This window comes from Carica papaya, chromosome 1 (genome assembly GCF_054855325.1).
Source record: "Carica papaya isolate Zhongbai chromosome 1, ASM5485532v1, whole genome shotgun sequence".
Classification (NCBI taxonomy): Eukaryota; Viridiplantae; Streptophyta; class Magnoliopsida; order Brassicales; family Caricaceae; genus Carica; species Carica papaya.
In genome coordinates this window covers 8,069,789-8,092,564 of record NC_142309.1, presented here as the reverse complement: position 1 = coordinate 8,092,564, position 22,776 = coordinate 8,069,789, and the positions used below count along the sequence as shown (strand labels likewise).

Genomic DNA, 22,776 nt, shown 5'->3' with positions numbered 1-22,776 from the left:
AATAAATTAAATTTAGTTAGTAATTGAAATAAATATTTTCCAGTTAATTAGACGTGTTTCTAAAGATACTAATTAGGCAAGTTATATCACTCCGAAAAAATGTTAGAACTACAAAAATGCAATAAAAATAAAATTATATGTATTTCTAAAGATACTAATTAGGCAAGTTATATCACTCCGAAAAAATGTTAGAACTACAAAAATGCAATAAAAATAAAATTAAACTTACTAAGTAATTGAAAAATTCTTTGGGCATGTAATTAAATTTACTTTATTTAAGATTTTGATTGGATTCTAAAATTGGCAAGAAAGTCAGACCAGTTCTCCAAACTACATGCACAATACAGTTATATATCTTGATGCATAAACGTCGCTATGCACACTAGTGGAAAGATACAATGCAAATCGTAGTCTCAGACAATTTTCTGGCTTTCAGCTTGTTTTGTTACTTCCAACAACAGTCTTGTGTTGCAAAAGGTTGTCACTTTTGTAGCAAAATTAAAGGAGAGCCTATAACTCCCTTCAGTTGGTCTACCACCAAAATTGCAAAATATTGACACAAATGGGGAGAAATAATGAAAGAATGTAGACATGGAAAATCAGTTGTTTATTACTTTCCATTAGCATTAGCATTCTTGAGGAAAGGCCAAAGATTTACCAATCGCTCAAGTACTGCTGCACTTTTTGAAAAATAGCCCGAGAATCCTGCAGGTGTAGATGGCGGAGGAAAATCTTCTGCTGGCATCGCAAATGACCGAATCATCATTTCCATTTTCTCCAGTGTAAGGTATGACCCTACCTCTTGCAACCTTTCTGGACCCATTATTGGCAGTGTGTGCTCCTGATGCAATGAAGCAGCCTCACTATCGTTCTTTTGCTGGGAATCATACGAAACAGATTAAAAAAACTTAGTAAGTGATTCCACCATTAGTTTTCTTATAGAAAAATAAGTACTAATAAGAATAGAAAAAGATTACATATATGAGAATAAGATATTCTCCTCAAATTGAAAAAACAAAGTAACAAAAGAGAAAAAACAAAATAAAATACTAGCTACAGGAGTATAGACTCCAAATTCTGAAGCACTCTAAGATTTTTGCCACCCAATTCTTATGTAACATTGAGAGACCAGTGTCGGAAAACCATCCATGAGCTTTTGTCCATAAATTGGCCAAGAATGTAGTCCTTTTCCGTAGCTCTTGATTAAACAAAAAGCAATCATTAAATATGACCCTTCTCAACAGGGGGTTGACCTCCTTTTGAATTCCCTCTCCATGTAGACATGAGCTCAAACACTTGGATAATTGTAAACACGTTAGCAGTGAACCTAACATCATGTTCCAAGAAAAGGATTGTGGTGTCCACAAATTGCAATGAGAAATCTCAACCTTATCCATACTAATCTCGAAACCTTATAAATGTTTGGCTGTAGTTTCTAATTGCAACGTCTCTTTTCAAAACACTTTGTAACCAACTGATAAATCAAAACTGTTTTTAACTAAATTCAAAGTTAAAATCTGTTTTCGATAGACTAAAGACATAAGCTGAAACTACTAACTTTTGAAAGTGTTCAAACTTTCAATATTTCCTTTCCAATACTATACTTAAATAATTTAAAAAATTGCACATTATCCTTTATTTTACTTCGTTCAACTGCTGCCAACCGTCATCTGCCGGCCCCTGGCCATTCTTTGTCACCCCGTAGGTGCCATCTGCCACCAATTGGCTGCACTTTGCTGCATGTCGCTTGCTGTTGCTACCCACCAGCTGCCTTGCATGCCACCTGACACTTGGCGGCCCTAGCAGCCTGCGCTACCCGCCAGTCACTGGCCACCAGCTACTGCCCCCACCAACTGCCGCCAGCCCTCATAAATCAAATCTTACTAAAACTAAAAAAATTAATTAATTGATTTTTATTTCTTAATATTATTCTATAAATAATAACTCAAATTAATTTTTCTATTAACTTTCTTTTGTTAAGTATATATATTTTTATATAATATATATAAATAATTATTTAATTAAATTTTTATTTTTTTATATTTAATATAATTTTAGTATTCACATTTGTTTTATCAAACACAACTTTTACTTTCGTTTATTCTCTTCTTATACCATTTTGGCTAACACAACTTTTACTTTGGTTTATTCTCTTCTTATACCATTTTGGCTAATTCGAGCATCAACAATTATTTTAACCAAACATTCAACTTATGTTTTTTAAGATGAAAACACTTTTTATAACTATTTTTATTTAACAGCTAACAGTTTCAGACTAAAAGCACTTATACGTAAGTTATTTTAACAGCACTTTAAACTCAGAGCCGAAGCTACAACTACTGCCAAATATAGCCTAATACCCCTCACTTAGCTGAGGTTAAACAAATCTATGAGTTCACTGTTAATATAACACTGTTATACTTTGTTATAAATCTGTTCTGCATTAACGAATACCAATATTGCAGCATAAAATTTCTGGCATGTTTCCAACTGATTGAATAATCCAGACATATCAAGGTGACATATTAGAACATTCTAGTCTATGTACATTGCAACCCAAGGAATTTTCTGGAGGGAGAAAATCTTCTAAAACACAATAGAGTAAGTGTCTAGGAGTTCCATGCCTCAGTGGACCATATTGTTATTTCACGATTAGAAACACGTGCACACACAAGCACATAAAGACATATAAAAGAAACATGCACACAAACATATTTGAGTTTACAGGCACGAGTTTCTCTTTAATTCAATTATAAATTTTTATCAAATTTCAAGTATATTACCTCTAGGGGTGATAAATCAGCACCGCGGCTAAATGTCATCTCGATTCGGAACTTTTTAGGGTCTTCCAGAGCCACCTGAAAATTCAATTTCAAATTCATTATTTCAGTCTCTCAATCAAACATGAGATCCCATTAGTTTCATCATGAGAGAAAATCAAACAGGAATATGAGATGTATACGCTTCTTTCTTCGCAAAGAGAGGTAAACAGAGGTTTAAGCGAAGTCAACTAAGCATGAAAGAGATTTTACCATTCAGGTTTAAGAATACAAGAGTCCCACCAAAGAAATTTCCTAGTAGCTAAAGCCCCAAAATATTCATAAAATAATTCAAAGCAAATTGTGTCCACTTTACAAGCTGACAACTTCTGTTACCATTAAAAGGAAAATCTTGTTTACATCTTCTGTAGATTTAGAAAAATTAGAGATTCAACCCAAGCGTCCCCCAGGACTGCACAGAACCTAACAAATCAGAACAAGTAAAACCTAGGATATATTTCCAGACTGGCTACTCTAGGCTCTGAGGTTAGCAAATTAAAGAAACCATTCAAAAAATAAACTATTATCAATAACAGCTAATTATCTAAGAAACATACTAAGAAAACATATTTACCTCCGTGTTCTCAAACATCCTCAGCACAATATAACTCATGTAGTCAAGCTCCTTTGTCTTATACAAACGATCTAAAGCACTTTGGCAAACAAGACTTTCCTCTTCTTGAAGAGATTCATCCAAGTTGCAGTAGCGGAGAACATTCATAAGGGAATGGATATGCGATTCCTGTGATTCAAATTTATAGAGATATACAAAATATTAATAATTTGAGTTTTCATTTCTGAGAAAAAAAGAATATCTTAATAAATCTAAAGTTTCAAACAAACGTCTTTTGCGTCTTAGGTTATGGAGAAAAATTAAATTGCAAATCACATTTCAAAGTCTATTGATGGCATTAGGGATGATATACTCACAGACGTGAAATAAAGTCGTGTTCTCACATGGCGTTCAGGTGTTTTGACATTTGCATATCTAACAGAAAATTTAAAAGGGGAAAAAAAGAAACCTGTGAGGTGACAAACTATGGTGTAAAGATATTAGTTTAAACTCATGGTTTTTTCTTTTTTGGATAGAAGAAGAAGATATTAGTAAGAGAGACTACAAAGAGAATAGGATAAGGTATCCCCACAAACAAAGATAAATAACGTGATAGTAAAGAAGAATAAAAGAGGATAAGGTATCCTAAGTATTATTTACTTAGGATCTAATCTGTATTTGGTCTCCTTATCATCATCATCATCCTTATCTTTTGGTAATTCATTTGCACTAGATCTTCTCAAGTCATCATTTTTGATGAAAAGCTTAGGTTGATAATCTGAATCTTCCTTTCCAGTCTTAGTTGATGGTGGAGGTTGGTCTTGATTACTCTTAAGTTCAGCAACACTAAGTGCCTCTTCACGGGTATTCCTCAAATCAATCAAAATTTTACCCAACAAACGGCGAGCAATCTGAATTGAACAACACAAGAACCAAGTGAGATATTGTTGCACACTGATATTCCGGTGAACCTACAGATCCATGTAGGCAAATTCACACACTTGTCACTGAGACATCAGATATTGAGCATCAAACTAGCAAGATTGTCATGGTGCAGTTAGTGAAAACAAATGCAAAGGAGGCCTATAAATTAAATTAGGTCTATTTGGCAGCAACTACCTCCTCTATATAGCTTAATTGACAAAGAATCCATTATCTTCACTAAATTTCAACTCCAAACTCTAATTTTATGCTGCTAAAAAAATATTAATTTTGAAAACACATTGAACCTAAAGTAGTTTGTTCTCTTTTTGGTAGTTGGTTTACTACAACTAATAAGGTCCCTGGCTGTCGAGTACATAACAAACAAATCTCCAGAAAGTGCAAAGTACACCGATTATATAGTACTTATCAAATGCTCCAGAAAGTGCCAAGTACACAGATTATATAAGTAACTATAGTCTGACCCAGAACTTGTTTGTGCAGGCATAGATATCAAGATTGTCATAATAAACTTCTCCATGTACAAATATGATGGAAAATGGTGTTCCTAGATTGACTAAATTCTAGCATCCCATTATCCAAATTTTGATTACTATTGCATTGTTATCTAAAAGGATGAACCATGTGCCTACAACTATCCTGATAATCTTAAGAAAAACAAAATTATCAAATAGATTCAACTCATATTTTGTTCTTAAAGAAAACAAGTATAAAGTTACTGGAGCATGAAGGATTTGGTCCTCAACTTTTTTTTACCGTGAAAATTATCCTAAAAATCTACGGCTATGTTTGGGACAAATGAATACTATTGAAGGAATTATTTATAAATCCATGCTTATTTTAACTATGAGAAAGTAGAAAGTCCTACAAAATAACAAAATTGAGCTCATACACCAAAAAAGAATTGAGATATTACAATTTCAACTTCCATGAGTTCCAATAGAATCTAAAATTCATCGTCTTCATTCCACTTCAAATTGTTTACGAGCTCTATTATCAATTTTTAAGAGATGTCTTGCATCTCTCAGCTAAAATAAACATGGATTTCTAAATCCATCTCATAAACAAAGTGTCTTTGATCCAAACATAACATTTGATAGAAACTAAGCTTTATCATTTATAATCTCATATGCCTCTATAATCTGCTGTCAAACAACTGCAAGCCAAACACACAGTAATCTGCTGTCGGAAAAAGTCCAATTACCAGTACAAACAGGTGAATACATGAGGAAGACACTAAAAGACTTCCATGTCCAAGAATCTTTTGTATTAATACTATATGAAATGATAAAATTGAATGACTTATTATCATAAAAGTATAAGGTGAAAAAAAATTGACACATCTCACATTATTTATAATCTAACATAAACAATGAAAAGAATATCACAGGGGACGATCATCAGAGAAGCGAGTTCACCTTTGAACCAATTTTGAGCTTTTGTTTTGGATTAATTCCATACTCATTTGGGATGACACCATCTGCAAGGAGCTGCAATAACAATATGCCGAGGGATTATAACCAACATATTCCAATAACCTAGATAAAACTAGGACAGATTGTGCAGTACAGTTCTTTCATTTTCTCTGCAATCTACTTTTGCAATCTCCCTGAAAACCACTTGAAACATGGAATTAGTGATCATATGGGTTTTCAGTTAAAGATATGTGAACAATACAGTTCCAAAGGCCATGAGATTATTATAATAGTAGTATCTCTATCTCATGGGAAAAGAGGTATCAGAATAAAGAGCTATCTAGTCTTTCCCTTGTTCATGCAACCTTTTCTAAGTGAAGTATATCAAAGAGAATCAACATTATCTAGCTAGAGATAAATGTATGGCATGGTTCAATTGCATATGTACCTGAGCAACATTGAACAGCTCATCTAATCCTTCTAGGTTAAGATGGGCATTATGCAAGAGATCATACCTGTCAAAATAATAGGTCACACAAGCAAATACAATCAGAACGGATTGCTTGTATGTTATAAACAGAAAACCTTCATTTAGACAAGACAATATAAAAATCTCAATCAAAATAAATGAAGTAACATGAAATTTATCTAATTCCAAAATTGTTACGTGCAACATAAGAAAATTTTATAACAGGAATAATCTAACCGGTAGAAGTTATCCGTAACTTTTCCAGTACTTACTCAGTTCAAATAGAAATTGCCAATCAATCAGACCATTTGCCCACCATTTTTCTTTGATCTATCTCAATTTCTAATCAAATTTCATCAGCATTGAACGATCTGGTTCTGCTCACCCCCTCCTCCTCCCACCACTCGAAATCATCTTAGGTTATAAGAAAAGGATAGGAGTTTGGCAGTTCAATGACCCCTATATCACTACCTTGCACCCCTACCTTTGACAAAACTGATTCCAACTGTGGCCGCTCCAGAAATATCCAAGTTTAATAAAAATTCTAACATTTTTCAAAGATTGACATCAGTCATCAAGAAGGCACAGTGTTCATATGCTTAGAAATACATCAAGAAAGCACTACCTTGCACCCCCACCTTTGATAAAACTGATTTCGGCTGTGGCTGCTTCAAGAAATATCCGGGTTTAATAAAAATTCTAATATTCAAGAAGGCAGTGTTCATATGCCTAGAAACACATTACTTTTGCCGCCTTTTTTTGGTTCTTTATCAAGGTTCATAGTAGGAAAGTGGACATGGATTCTCTAGCATTTTGTTATTTTAGAATCAACTGTAGCACGCTCCTCCACTATTAGTGCAGGCAAACAAGCAGCAATACATACAAAAGCTATGAACTCACTTACTCTAAAATCCTTTAGATTAGGAAAATAAGTCCTTTTCTGAAATAAAATTTTGACAAATATACAAAAATAACAAGAACCTTCCAACAGAAGATAGAAGCAATGCTCAAATGTGGTATTAAATTGTAAAACTTAAAGTTCAGTTCCACGCAAAACAATAAAAAAAACACTTACTTGCAAGAGTCATAAACATCTGGAATTTGTGTAATGTCAAACCGTCTGCAGGTGAATCCTACTGTCAGTGGCAATGCTAGCATTGACTTTACAGATAAATTAAAATTTGAGAGAGAGAAGAAATAATTTTTGAGAAATACCCCAAATTAGAAATCTTATTTAAACCTATGCAGAAAAAGAATTAAGCATTACCAAGTTTAAAATAAAGAACACTTACTCTTTCCTTTCATTATACAGATCCCTTTCAAGTTTTCTCCAACGAGCATACATTAAAAGGAATCCTTCACTACCACAGGGTAATCCGGCAGCAATCCGATCAATGTCAATATTGGTCTTGCCAAGGGCTTTTGCTTGGTCATACGGAGGAACCACATCATACATGCTCGCTTCTGTAAGATTCTCATCTTCATCTTTTGCAAGAAGGCGTACTTGTTCAGTCACCTTCTTAGTCAATTTGACCTGTATGAACAGAACAAAACAAACAAAAAGGATGTTTTCAAATATTTGAAATATTTTTCCATTACCTTCACAAAAATTGGCTCATGAAATGACATGGAAGTAAAAAAGACAACCATCACAAGCACAAGACAAGGGATTGTAAAAAATCATCATTTCATGCATGCAAAAATGACTGGAAAATAAACTGCAATTCATAGATGAGAATAAGCAATGCCACTATTGCATACTTAAGACGTCTCTCTCCCATCAACTACTGTTAGGGTCCCTACTGACAAATCTAATTGTGGGTCTGTTAAGATAGATATCAGTAGGAGAGGGGGAATTTTTGTGACTTTCCTACTTTTACCTATCTTGAAATCAGATTAAGGGCTCATTAGGAAAGAACTCTACAATCTCTTAAATAAAAAAGTACTCAAAACTTTCATAAAATACTTCATTCATTGCCTCTGTCCAAGGAAACAGCAATATTTGTTACAAAGACAAGGTTATCAACCTGAAAGTTATTGCCAAAATTTATCCCAACTACCTCTTAGACTTATTCCTACATACATATTCTTCCATCACGTTTAGACTTATTCCTGTATGCAAATTCTTATTTAACACTTGACTACCACGCATATAACAGAAACCTAGATCATCTCCTCTAATTACCAAATACATATTCAATCATACAATGTCTTCGTCCTTCTCTGATACAGCTTATCAAAAGGTGTCATTTTATTTGTGGAGTCTCTAACAATACCTGTATACACAATATGATAAGCCTTGGTTGATTGTAACCAACTTCTCTAAACTAAAATAATTTTTAATGTTTGCCACACCACCCTTTGTGGTAATCTAAACATACCAGTCAAAATCCTTTTTCCTAGAAATGTGCAGTCAAGTGATGATATATCTAGATTAAGATGACAGCATCTAACAGTTATTTTTATAACTAACTGGAAAAAATGGCTTATTTGAAGCGTAATGTCTGAATGCAGAAACAAGTAAAATAAGATGGGCGGCAAAGAAACCTGCTAAAGCCAATAACAAACAAATAATGAATTGATTATGGTAAAAGAAGTAACACACTTAACAAAGCATGTTTATGGAAATATGCTCAAAGAAGCATCATTTATGTCCCCGAATCAAGAATTTATTGAGTGAGGGCATGATTGAAGATGTCAAATTAGCATAGAAATTTGACGTTCTGTGCAACATACCTTTCCAGTGTGACCGTTAGCTTGAAAGGTCTTGGACTAGGATTTTTCTTTTGCTCATCAAACTTGAAGGTTTTCATTTCTATAATTTATGTGATTTTAGGAATAAGAGCATTTCAAGCTTTGGAAGGGGGCTATTTTTGCAGGTCTTTTTGGGTCTTTGGTTCAAAAGAGATGCAAAAACTTTTAACCAGTGGTCTTTCTGTTAACGCTATTTAGGATAGAATTCTCTTTCATGTGTTTCTAGAGGATAGCTTTTCTGCCTATAAATCATTTTTTGTCTTTCTTCATATAGTATATTTCATTTTTCATTAAAAGAAAAAAAGAGAGAGACTTAGTTGGCACCATGTGTTGAACAGATAGGAAAATGATCTTATCTCTAATTTATTGTTTGTATATCCTCTTTTCTGTCAGAATTAATAGATCCATTTTCTTGTTTTTAGTTCCCAGCAGATCCAATTCCATAATCCCGTATCTCTAGTTAACTCTTCCTTCAATTAAGTTATATCTACTCATCAAAAGGTCTTAAAGAAAATAACAGTAAAGAGACCAAATCAACAGTCTAAATTTTACTTTAAAAATATTCACCAGTTTGGATAGGAGTTCAGAAGCATTAGGAGGCAGGCCAGCCCCATCAACCATCCAAGGGCAATCAGATGATCCGTTGGTGTGGATTGTCTTCATACCAGAAGTTATAATCTCATTCAACCTAGCCTGCACAAAATTCAAAGAGAGGAGACACACAGAGAGAGCTGTTAATACACTTAAGTCTAAATTTTTAAATTGCATTGCAAAACTTTGAAGATCCATAAATTTGGAAGTATATTCATATCAACTCATATAGAAACAAGATGTATTCTGTTCCACTTCCCATGACCCAATGCCTCCTCCCCAACCCCTGGAAAAGGAGGATTAAAGAATAAATAAAAAGTAAAGTGTATGATCCGTGGTTTTTGTTTCCCTGGTTCTTAACAGAAACAAACAGAATCTATCTTTGGTCCAACTGCTGTGAAGTCCTTGCCAATTTCCATGCTGTCGGTCAGTCAATGTCCACAGCATTTATTCTATCATTTTCGATTAGCCTCTATAAATGCTGGAGATCAACTGGAGACATACCTTGGCTTCTTCCATTTCAATGCTGGCATTGTCAAGTCCATCCAACATGGAAGAGTCCTTGCTAACAAGGGAGACCTTGACAAAGGTAATCAGGTCAGATGTAGCTCCAAGGTTAGAATGAAGCTTAGACTCGTAAAGAAAAGGTCACAAACCAGTATTGGGGTTAGCTGCCCTTCAAGATCAAGAAGGCCTTTGGCAAAAGCAGCTGCAGACATCTGTCAAGAAATACTAGGTCAGTGATCATAAACATGTTGCATCTCAATCAATACAAACTAGGTTTAGAAAAGCATGAAGATATTATGGAACCTGACAACAGGAAAACCAAAGACCAAGTTTTGCATAATCCTACTAAGGTCATACCTGCACACGACCCTCATCAGAGCTGTAAATTTTAAGATCATGACGATATGTACTGTGAAGCCGAAGCAAGCCAGTACCTTCACCTGAATATATAAATTTATCAAGAAAAGAACAAGTGGACAAATTATTGTTGTCTACCACTCTGATTGCCTCCTGCACAGCTGGTAATTATTTTTATGGTAACTATTGAAGAAAATACTATAACTTGAAGGTATATTAGAGATAAAATGTACAGCGAGTATTCATAAGGCTTTTCAATTGAGAACAAAACAGAAAACTATGAATAAGAAACTTAACAGGATAGGAAAAGACACTTAATGCATACGATATATTACTATATATGAAAATGTATTTCAAATACAGACAACGGTCCCCTGGATAATATATATATACAGACGAAATATACACCTTGGTTTATAGAAGCTTTTCCTGAATTGCTGGTCTACTAATTTCGAATACTTAGTGCGGATGACATTCTATAGAAGCTTTTCCCAAATAAATGCATTTAGTCCTTTACTGAAAAACTAGACAGGAAGCAATTTGGATTGCTGTTTGGCTATCACAAAGCAGCTCCATAGGTCGTAATTGTGGACAATCAAGTTCATGATGCGATGTTTCAGCCAAATCAACTCACAAATGATATGAGCCATGGCTTCATATTTTTACTCAAACTAGATCTGCCAATTACAGTCTGCTTCTTTCTCTTCAAGATGCCATGTTACCACCCATAAAAGATTTAGTATCCTCTAATAGACCTACATTCATTAGCAAAACCATCTCAAACAACATCCATATACCCCTAGATCGAAGTATGCCCGTAATGCTTATTGATTAACCCATGACATGGTGCATCTTTAAAATATCTCAAGATGCAAACAACCACCTCCTAGAGACCAGCCCAAGAAGAGTCCATGGATGAACTCATAATTAAATGTTTGAATGTCATAGTGAGGTAATTCAATTTTTCAACTAACTCCTATAACATCCTGGTGCCCCAATAATTCACCCTTATCTACAGCTACTTTGAGATTTGGATCCATAGGAGTAACATTTGGTTTAGATGGCAATATCCTATCTCATTCATACGATTAAGAACTTAATTTCTCAATGGCAAATAGATGCCTAACTTCGACTTAGCTACCTCAATACTGAAGGAGTACTCTAAGAGCATAATCTTTAGTGTAAAATCAAGTCTAACGGAAAAGCTTCAACTTTTGTATCCCGTTGGCACATTAAAATTAACTCATAATATTTATCGAGTAAACCTTGTTATTTTGTTGCAAGAATTCTTAATTCATGAGTATTAATAAGGAACTTACATCACTACAACAGAGACTAAAATAGGTGTTGGATTCAAAGCTTATGTCAAAGATTATAAGGTTATTTATTGTATTCCTAAGCCTCTGATAAAAAATAGTGATATCTTAGTAACATTTTGAGTAACTCCTCAATTTGGCGTTCCATATTAGGAAGTAGGGGCTATAATAGTTGTTGAATCTTCTATTGGTACACGAACGTGTGAATCAATTGACTTACTAGTCTTGATTGTTATAAAGGATGATGGTATATCATCAAGCCTATTCCTAGAGAAGAAACTAAATTTATCGCCTATGTTACTAACATATTTACTTTATTTAGATTTAAATCCTTACGCACTCTACATTTAGAAGATATGCCAATCCCTCTTGCTTATACAAAAACTTCCAAGGACCGCTTTATGGTATTCTGATTAAAATGTTCTATTAAATCTATGTTGGTCTTATCTGCTAAAGCAGCAATAGAGTGATTTATGAATGTCTAGGCAGCAGACTTGATCTTTTACAACTTCCTGATCAAGAAGGATGCAAATGAGGAAAGTTTTCAGTTAAGACAAATTTCAAAACTCAATGCTTCGTTGAGGATAGCTTTCTTTGCTTGCGAAGTAGCTCAAGAGAGCATTTTGACTATCGATAAGCTTATGAGCAAAGAGAAGATCATAGTGAACCGGTGTTATTTATGTAAGAAAGTGGAGGAAGCTTGTGATTATATCCTGCTTCATTGTCCCATCGCATATACCTCACGGTCTACAGCTTTTGGGATTCTAGGGCACAAGTGGGTCATGGCAGGCATAGTCAAGGGAGAAATTTGGGCGTGAAAATACATAACGAGAAGGAAAAAGTATTTGGGACTCATTCCAATGGCAATCATCTAGGTTGTTTGGAAAGAAATGAATAGGAGAGTTTTTGAGGGTATGAAGAAGAGCATCAATAAAATTAAGGAGAGATGGTTCTGATCCTTTGGTGTGCAGATTTTTAAACAACAATTGTATTCCATAAAGAACCTAGGTAAACTACTCAATATATTAACATATATGTAAATTCTTTTTGAACATGGGTTTTTGCACCTCTTGGTGCATGTAATTAATAAATTTCATACTTTTTATTAAAAAAAAAGAACTTAATAATAACATTTGGTCAGGGCCCATTTAGACGAGCTAAGAGTGAAATCCAACGACAACTGACAATTGTATTTCAAGGAGCAAATTTTCCCGAACCCCAGATATCATTCTCATTTAACAAAAGCATCTCTTCTTCCATTGTGAAGAAGATTGAGAGTCTGGGAGAAGAGGAGAATCCTTTGTTATTATTATTGGGCACAAAGATGCCAATTTATAAGCATTCGGCCAGAACAAACAAAAAAAGGTTATGAAAAATATTCTAACAATCTAATGGGGTGCAATGGTAGTGGACATTTTCCAGTTGTCATAACAACCTAATAAAATACTAATTTTTCCCCTAGTGTATTTACATTTCTACACATATACATTTATACACTCTCCCTCAATTTAGGATACATAAATGTTAAGTAATCGTATATTGGATACAAGATTATTAAATACGCTTTTTAGTAATGCTTTTGTGAGAATGTTTGCAGTTTGTTGACTTATTGGGATGTATTGTAGTGATATATTCTTGCTTTTAAATTTCTCCCTGATGAAGGGTAGATCAAATTCCACATGTTTAGTTCTGTCGTGGTGCATAGGATTCTTGGTCATGCTTATAGTTGATAGATTGTCACACCAAATTCTCATAGTAGTGGAAGCCGAGAACCTTAGTTCAAATAAGATCTTTTTCAGCCATACTCCTTCACATATTCCATGAGCAAAAGATCGTAATTTAGCTTCACCATTGCTTCTTGACACAACAGTTTGTTTCTTACTTCGCCAAGTGACTAGATTGCCCCATACATAAGAACAGTTACCAGATGTAGATATCCTATCAGTTACTGAACCAGTCAAATCAGCATTAGTGTAGATTTTAATATCTCTGACCATAATCTTCTGAAAAAATAATACTTGTCCAGATGTCATCTTTAGGTACCTTAAGATGCGATAGACAACACTTATATATTCATCAGTAGGTTGAGACATGAATTAACTCACAGTACTTATTGCAAAGCAGATGTCAGATCTCCTATGAGCCAAGTATATGAGTTTTCCAACAAGTCGCTGATACATCTTTTTATCAATAGATTTGCTATCACTTTTGGAGCCAAGTTTAGCATTTGATTCTATAGGAATCTCTGCAGGTTTACAACCAAGTATACCTGTCTCATTCAGAAGATCTAAGATGTATTTTCGTTGAAATCTAGAAACTCCCTTCTTGGATCGAGTAATTTCCATTATAAGAAAATACTTAAGTATTCCAAGGTCTTTGATTTTAAATTCTTTGGTTAGAAAGTCTTTCAATTTCTAGATTTCTTCATTATGATCACCTGTCAGTATAATGTCATCGACATAAACGATTAGTACAATTCTTTTTCCTGTGATACAGTGGTTAATGAATAGAGTGTGATTAGATTGACACTGTTCATATCCCATATGCTTTACTGCTCCAATGAATCTGTCAAACCATGTCCTTAGTGACTGTTTGAGACCATACAGTGCATTTTTTAGTTTGCATACTTTTTGTGGATTTATCTCGAGTCCAGGTGGGACTTCCATATATATTTTTTGTTCTAGATCACTATTAACGAAGTCATTCTTCACATTAACCTGGAAAAGAGACCAATTAAGATTAGATACTAAAGAGAATAGTACCCGAATTGTGTTATGCTTGGCAACAATAGCAAATATCTCTTGATAATCGATTCCAAATGACTGGATAAACCCTTTAACAACAAGTCATACTTTGTAATGATTCACACTACCATCAGAATTGTATTTAGTGGTGAAGATCCACTTGCATCCTACTAGAGTTTTCCATGAAGATAGATCGGATAACTCCTATGTTCCGTTTTTCTCAAGAACTAAAATTTCTTCTTGGATAACAACATTCTACTCAGAAATTTTGAAAACTTCATGAACCGTTCTCAATTCTGAGAGGATACTGTCAAACTTAGTCATAAGAGCCTGATATTTGAAGATAGTTTGCCATATGAGACATAATCATGTATAGGATGCATTGTATAAAAGCGAACATCTTTTTGTAAAGCAATAGGTAAACCAATATCATCAGTTGAATCAAAGATCTCATTACCTGTGTTATTCTGGGTGCTTGGTCTAAGAGTTGATCATGACAGTGCATAGTTGACTCAGCTACTTTATCTTTACTTTGAGTTTTGTTCCTCCTGGTATAGACACGCAACTTACTTACTGCAGGTAATGTGCAATCAGTCTCTGTGATGGGTTCAGGTTTAGGTTCTTTGGTAGTTTGAGAGACGGATTCTTTTTCTAATGTTGTTAATGGAACATGTAATGGAGGTATGTTTACATCCCACAATTGATATTCCTGAGTACTAGATGTCTCACCCTGAATATTGAACATGTTATAAAAATGTTTATTCTCAAAAAAGGCGACATCCATAGTGTTATAGAATCGGAAGGTGACTGGACAAAACATTTGTAACCTTTTTGAGAGGAGAAATACCCGACAAAGATACATTTAAGGGTTTTAGGATCTAATTTTCCTCTAAGATGGGTGTGAATGTGAACATAGGCAGAGCAGTCAAGAACTTTAAAGAGAATTGTGTGAAGAATATGAGACTCTGGGAATGCTTGAACAAGGGATTCATAAGGTGTTCTGAATTTAAGAATATGGGAGGACATCCTATTGATCAGGTATGTGGCAGTGAGAATAGCCTCTTCCCAAAAAAATTTAGGAACATTTGTGGTAAACATGAGTGAGAGAGACACTTCAAGGATATGTTTATTTTTTTTCTGCTACACCATTTTGTTGAGGGGTGTAAGCACAAGAATTCTGATGGACAATACCTTGATCAGTAAGGTACTTTCCTAGGTTGGATGCAAAGTATTCATAGGCATTGTCAGTTTTTAACATTTGTATTTTTGTTTGAAATTGAGTTTGAATCATAATGTTGAATTTTTGAAAAACTTGACCAATCTCAAATTTTTCTTTCATTAGATAGACCTAAGTTATTCTAATATGATCATCATTGAAGGAGACAAACCATTTTGTATCAGTAATGTTTTTCACCCGAGTCGGTCCTCATACATCACTATGGATCAATATAAAGGGTTTTAAGGGTTTGTAAGCAATACTGGATATGAATTGTGAATATGTTTATAAAACTGACACACTTCAGATTGAAATGAACTTAAATTTTTATTTTTGAATAAAGTAGAAAATAGTTGTTTTAAATACATAAAATTTAGATGTCCTAATTTATAATATCATTGCATAATAGATTGTTCAATACTAGAATATCCTACAAATACGGAATTAGGACATACTGCACTTGTAATTTGTCTATTTGGAGGTGATGTGATTGGTAGAAGAAAAAATCCTGATTCCTTCTTAGCATTGCCAATCATCTTCCCCGAGTCCAAGTCCTAAAACACACATATCACTTTGTCAAATTTAACCACACAGTTCAAGTCTTTACATAATTTGTTTACAGATAGTAGATTGCAGTCTAAATTTGGTACGTAGAGGACGGAATATAGAACCAAATTCGGTGATATATAGATTGAGCCAATTCCTGTTACTTTAGAACTTGTTCCATCAGCGATCTTAATAGAAGAAATTTCCTTACACTTACTGTACTGATGAAGGAGTGTAATATCCCCAGTTATATGGTCAGATACCCCTGACTCAATAATCCACATTTGCCTTTACACAGAATATTCAGATAAACTGAGTAAACAATTACCTTTCTGAGCAACTAAAGCATTACCAAGTAGGCCCTTCTGAGAAAACATTTGCAAGAGAGCCTCCATCTGAGCTGGACCGAAGGGAGTTGTTTATGTGGATGTGGGGACAAAGGATAATTCCTCATAAATTACCATATTGCCCTCGGCCCTTGAATATTTTTTCTCAGCTGGTTTGTCATATAATTTCCAGCACTTTTTAGGGGTATGACAGGGTTTTTTACAAAACTCACACCACGATCTCCCCATTCTTCCTCCAGCTTTTGAAACGTGACCCACAAAGGCAGAGGTGCGCTCGGAGATAAGAGCACTGTTCTGGGATTCACCCAGAGAGGATATCTTCTGAGCAGCAAGTGCGGAACCCATTTCCATGGCGTTCAGGCCAAACTCTTCTATCATGATTTTCTTCCTACTCTCTTCTCGACGAATTTTCGAGAAAGCTTCTCTGAGACTCGATAGAGGCTTGGTGCTCAGAACGCGTCCACGAATTTCGTCAAGGTTTTTATTGAGACCCATCTAAAATTTGAAGACCCTTTTTCGTTCAGTAATGGTTTTGAAGATTTTAGAATCGTCAGGGCAGCTCCATTAATATTCTTCGAAGATATCAAGCTGTTGCCAATTACGGGTGATGGCGTTGTAGTATTGAGTGACAGAAAGCTCCCCCTAACGCAGGTCATGAAGGTGGCTTTCGATTTCAAAGATTGCTGAAGTGTTATCACGGCTGGAATAAAACTCACGAGCCACAACACAAATATCATACGCGGTCTCATAAAGTAGAAAGTTTTCTCCAATTTTTATTGTCATGGAATTCACCAGCCATGACATTACGAGATTATTTTCGACTTTCTACGTACGAGCGTTCGGGTCGTTTGCTAGAGGTGGAACAATTTCTCCGGTCAAGTACTCGTCTCTTCCCTTCTGCGAATGAACATCATAACAGAGGAGGATCACTGGATATAGTTGCTTCCATTCAACCTATGTCCAGTGACGAATGAGGGTGCCTAATCAACGTGAGAGTCGTTGACTGACATTGGAAGATAGGATCCTGAAAGAACTTCTGGTGGAGAGGAGGTTTGCTCATCCGTGGTCATTTGGCTTGATTTAGATGATGAATGTGGATCAGATTGGCTCTGATACCATGAAGAAGATTGAGAGTTTGGGAGAAGAGAGAATCCTCTATTATTATCATTGGGTACAAAGATGCCAATTTATAGGCATTCGGCCAGAACAAACAAAAAAATGTTATGGAAAATATTCTAACAATCTAACGGAGTGCAATGGTAGTAGACATTTCCTAACTATCATAACAATCTAGTAAAATATTAATTTACCTCTTAGCATATTTACATTTCTACATATATACATTTCTACACATTGTTTGTCTCCAACCAAGACAAAAGATTTCTATCACAAAAGTAGCAATGGAAACAAAAATAACAAGGTCATAAATGCAAAGTAGGATGGGTACAAGTGATATAAATATATATGCATATATGTATAGTACAAGAGGTACAAGACCTTTTATCTTTTCGAACAAGAATTGGTAAACATGAGTTAGTTATGTAGGATTAGAAGACAATGGCGTGACTGATGGAAGAAATTAACCTTCATGACTCTTTACCATTGGCTAAGGACATCAAGAATAAAGTGTGAATTGAGATTATCCAAAGGAGTAGCAAGGTTAAGAGTAGAAACTTGCATGATACTGGATATACCAAAATGAGGGGGAAAAAAAGGATCCAAGCAAGACAATCAAAAAGATTAGTCATGATAATTGTCTCAGTGAAAAAAAGAAGAGACTTGAAAAATATTACATCAAGACTTGTTAACCCATTTGGTTCAAGACTATAACATAGTCTTCCAGAGAATACGTATAGTCAACAAAATACATTGAAGCTTTAGAGTCGAATTTGTTACCGTTCAAATGCAATTGAGTCATAACATAATCACAACAAAATATGTGGAAGCAAAGGAAACAAGGATATATCAGGATAAATGACAATATGAAGAATCCCACTTTTAAGGATGAAAGAAGACGTATAAGTAATAAGGTAGGATGTAGTAAGAATAACATTGCTCCAGAAAAGTTTGGCACATTATTATTAATCAATAGAGTACGAAATTATTCAGTTAAATGTTACCGAAATGATTCTATTATGGACAATGTGGCTAAGAGGACCGATACATCATCTCACAGTGAGTCATGAATTTTGTAGGAAGTGTGAAACGTATTATTCTTCATTGTCAAACGTAGAAAGCAAACTTCACCAATTTAGCCCATCGTATTCATTATTTCCATTCAACCGAGGAATAGTATTTGAGTAAATCTGGTACTTAGCATAGATAAGAACAATTTAGTTCCCATCTTAATATTTGAGGTCATCCTTACTAACACCAAAAGAAAACCATAAAATTACCGAATGGAAACAAATTGCTCAATTGTGAAAATCCCAAACAAAAACCCAACTCAAAAAGAAGAGTAAAACTACTGAACACATCACCAAAAACTCCAAACAGAAACGAAGTTCCTGCAACAATACCATACAAATGCCTCAACCGTGATTCAGGTCAGAGCATGTCCCACAAAAACCACAAGAACACCTCATGCCAATTAAAACCATGCCAGAGATAATTTTCAAACATGAGTAGAAGAGGTGTATTGGCCTCAAATGTCGGCCAGTGACAGGACCATCAGCAGAGGATTCACCCAACACAGAAATTCCAAATTTATGGTCAACAAGCCAGAAAAGAAAGACAATAGATGCCAGCTTGATTTTCTCTCCCCTAGGATTTTGATGATAATGTTTGTTCCTTCAAAAAAAAAGACTGCCTTTTTACTACAAACCTTGTTTTAGCATCATATCGAAAAAAAAATTACAACTTCATTCAATAATGCAATTATATGCCAAAAAAAACTACAAATAGGAAACTTAACTATATAGCAGAGAACCTATATAAGAAAATAACTATATAGTACAACATATAACTACTTAAAAATATATTCTGTTAGATCCTATATAAGAAAATAACTATATAGTACAACATATAACTAATTAAAAATATATTCTGTATTCTAACAATTACATAAAATGTAAAAGGCTACCATCTAGGAAGCAAGAGGGGAGGAACATGATAGAGATGTTTGTCGTATAAAGCATGTATAACATGCATGAAAAGATAAGATCACTATGAAGGTCTGACACTTCATGTGAGGCATGGCATGTCTGTTTCAATTTTTTATAGCATTCTTACTAAAAATGGCAGAAAGCCACATCCTGGTATAAAAATAGCCCCATCAAATGTGCATACATCCAAAAAAGGACCAAGCTCTCATAAAATTTATTAATTGCAGAGTGCCAGAGAATATATAAAAGAAAGCTTCTGATGACTGGTATTCAAACACAATTTAGTCAACAAGGATGGTATTAACAATCATCACCAACATTCATCAACCTAATCAAGTTCCCTCAACTTGACAAAGATGGACAAAGAGCTCTCTCAAGACAAATCACTTGAAGAAAACAGCAAAAAACGTACAGCTCAGGTTAGAGACATTACAAGGACGTTCAAAAAGCTCTAAGAGGGGTACGAGGGCTAAACATAAAGTTAGAGAAGAGAATAGTTTAAATTTATGATGCATTAATCCAGTTCAAGCAACTATTCCTATGATTTGTTGAATGAAACAGAATATATCAGACATTAAGCAAAGACGCAGCACTTGCAAGTTAAACAACAGAGATTTTCACTTCAGAGTTTCTCATTAGTAAAACTTTGATGCACTAATCCAGTTCGAGCAACCATCCTACAATTTTTTGAATGAAACAGAATATCTCAGACATTAACCAAAAACACAGCACTTGCAAGTTAATCAAGCAGAGGTTTTGACTTCAGAGTTTCCCATTAGCTTTCCTACAATCTAGGTTGTTACCCGCAACAAAGGGTACAATAAACAATTCACTTATGACAATTGTGGCTAAACACTAATAAGCTTCAGCTACATATATCTTGGATGAGCATATTATTGGAAACAAAACAGAAACGACCATAAATATTAATGAGGGAAAAGGAACTCATTATCAAACCTGGATACATATTATTTCGGAAATATCTACCCAGTTCTTCTGCCTGCAATGAAACAACAAATGAACAAGAAGAATAATAAAGAAAAGTAGAACTGGTTGTAGAGAAAAAAATAAGGTGGAAGTAACAATGTGAAACACAAAAAAAAAAGCACAAATAACTTCTCAGGAGTAATGCCACAGAATTTTAATCATACATGCAAATTTCACAGGAAAAATCCACATGAGATACTAATTCCTACCTGCTTTCTGCCAGCATGTGTAAGGACACCTCCATATTTCAGAACCATCAGAGCTTCCACAGGTCGCTCTTCTTCACCTTCACCATTGCCTCTTGGAACCTTAACCCACTTCAGTGGCTTTAGTTGAACCTTCCTGTAGATACCTGAAAAATGTCCTCCCTGCATAACCAAGCATTTAGAAAGTTAACCACAGGACAAGCCTTAGACAAAACAAAGATACATTAACGGATGCATAAATAAGATTATGTTTGAAATATACAAAATCATGCAGGTTGTAGCTTTACTAAATCTCTTCGGCATCATTGATACCAGGCTTGTTTTAGTGGGAATGCTCCACTCCATCTCAAGGTTGAAGCAACAAACTGAACAATTTTGAACCATAAATACTCTTCTAAGAAAACTTAGTGATTCTCCATCCCTAAACTAGAGCATCACGAGAATGACAGAAGAAATGCAATTTCTGTATGGTTGGTCAATTTTTATTGATCCAGCTAGCCGTTTGCTTAAATTAGTAAATGCACTTTAAAGGACTCTAAGTAAGGGAAAATGGGGCAGAAGAGTGCATGTATCAGATTCCATTTAGATGGGATTATGATGCTTATTCGTTGAATGATGGGACACTTAGCATACATTTCCATGGCAGATGAAGAACTACGTGCCAAATTATAAACCATAAAATTGCAGATCTACAAGCTAACCAATAACAAGAAATAAAAACAAATTCAAAAGGTAACTGAAAGAAAATAAAATCAATTCCAAAATAAGATGACTAACCTCCTCCAGAACTGCTTTCACTTGACGAAGCTTTTCAGCATGCTCAATGTCTTCTGCCTCGCTATCACTTTCTCGACCCGGTCTGAACAATGCAAATAATGTCTTATCATTGGCAGATATGTCACTATGCACTTAGTTTCCATTCAATTGTATATTCTTTCCTGCTTTGAATTATAGACAGCAACAAACAGAATTTGACAAGATGGCAAGTATGGTGCCCCAGAAATATATAATGTCAACTGCTCCCACAGTTCCTAACTTTAATGGTCAAAACTTCCTAAACAACCTGTTGCATATAGAATAGAACTCCTGGCTAGTTGATACCGCAGATGCATAAAAAGAGAGTATTCTTTTTCGTTATTCAAGCAAGCATGTAATTAAGCTCTTTCTGCCAACAATATACAGAAGCAAAAAAGAGCCAGTAATAGTAGATATTCAGAAACAGTGAATTTAAACTTTCTGCCAACAATATGGAAAAAAAGAAACAATTGAACTTTTGAAGGGAAAGAAGTAGATTTTAGTATCATCACTGACAGTTGGTTCCACCATCTCGGCTCCATTTTGGAGCATAACATAGACTATTTAGATGACCTTTCGTTGTCAATAGTTTAATCAACTTATAAGTTTTTTGTAAATGGGCGGTGCCCCCTTGACACCTTTACATCAATACATATCCATACTTATATTTCAAAAAAAAAAAATATCAGTATTCAAACAAGCACATAAGTTAGCTCTTTTTTTACAACAATATGCATTAATAGAAAATTACAGAAACAAAAACAAGAAATATATTCAGAACTGGATATCTTTTTTGAGCACCAAAAAATGCCCGAAATATGATTGGTACCACAAGAATGTGAAAGACAAACCAAAATTACAAAATGAAAACATAAATGCAACATATTATTATGGGGCCACGTTGGTATTGATTTCATTTTTCATGGATTCTCCCCAACTACTCACTTTCTAAGCATATATGTACTAGCTACTTAAGCAGCAGCATGGACTTAGGAACTTTAAGATCACAACTAATACCAATGAAGTAGTTGTCCACTGGTATGCAACCAATACTTCAAGCATGAGATCCTAATTTGCATAAATGAGAAACTGATCAAGGACCATCCTT

General features: G+C 34.6%; 1 protein-coding gene across 6 annotated transcripts in view; it reads right to left on the bottom strand.

Moving 5' to 3' along the window:
- Positions 1-255: 255 nt before the first annotated feature.
- Positions 256-22,776, bottom strand: part of LOC110820283 (inositol hexakisphosphate and diphosphoinositol-pentakisphosphate kinase VIP2) — a 54,420-nt gene continuing 31,899 nt past the window's right edge. For 5 of the 6 annotated variants that reach the window (XM_088217841.1, XM_088217849.1, XM_088217846.1 and 2 more), the window contains 16 exons: positions 21,651-21,732; positions 20,877-21,035; positions 20,638-20,680; positions 10,408-10,490; positions 10,200-10,262; positions 10,048-10,122; positions 9,520-9,645; positions 7,491-7,732; positions 7,274-7,318; positions 6,178-6,244; positions 5,733-5,804; positions 4,033-4,283; positions 3,750-3,807; positions 3,394-3,561; positions 2,784-2,858; positions 256-877 (listed from right to left, as the gene is read on the bottom strand). In XM_088217841.1, the coding sequence (XP_088073967.1) occupies positions 611-877; positions 2,784-2,858; positions 3,394-3,561; positions 3,750-3,807; positions 4,033-4,283; positions 5,733-5,804; positions 6,178-6,244; positions 7,274-7,318; positions 7,491-7,732; positions 9,520-9,645; positions 10,048-10,122; positions 10,200-10,262; positions 10,408-10,490; positions 20,638-20,680; positions 20,877-21,035; positions 21,651-21,732 (1,876 nt within the window). In that variant the 3' untranslated portion in view covers positions 256-610. The remainder of the gene's footprint in view (positions 878-2,783; positions 2,859-3,393; positions 3,562-3,749; positions 3,808-4,032; positions 4,284-5,732; positions 5,805-6,177; positions 6,245-7,273; positions 7,319-7,490; positions 7,733-9,519; positions 9,646-10,047; positions 10,123-10,199; positions 10,263-10,407; positions 10,491-20,637; positions 20,681-20,876; positions 21,036-21,650; positions 21,733-22,776) is intronic. The other variant, XM_088217853.1, reaches the window with a different exon arrangement.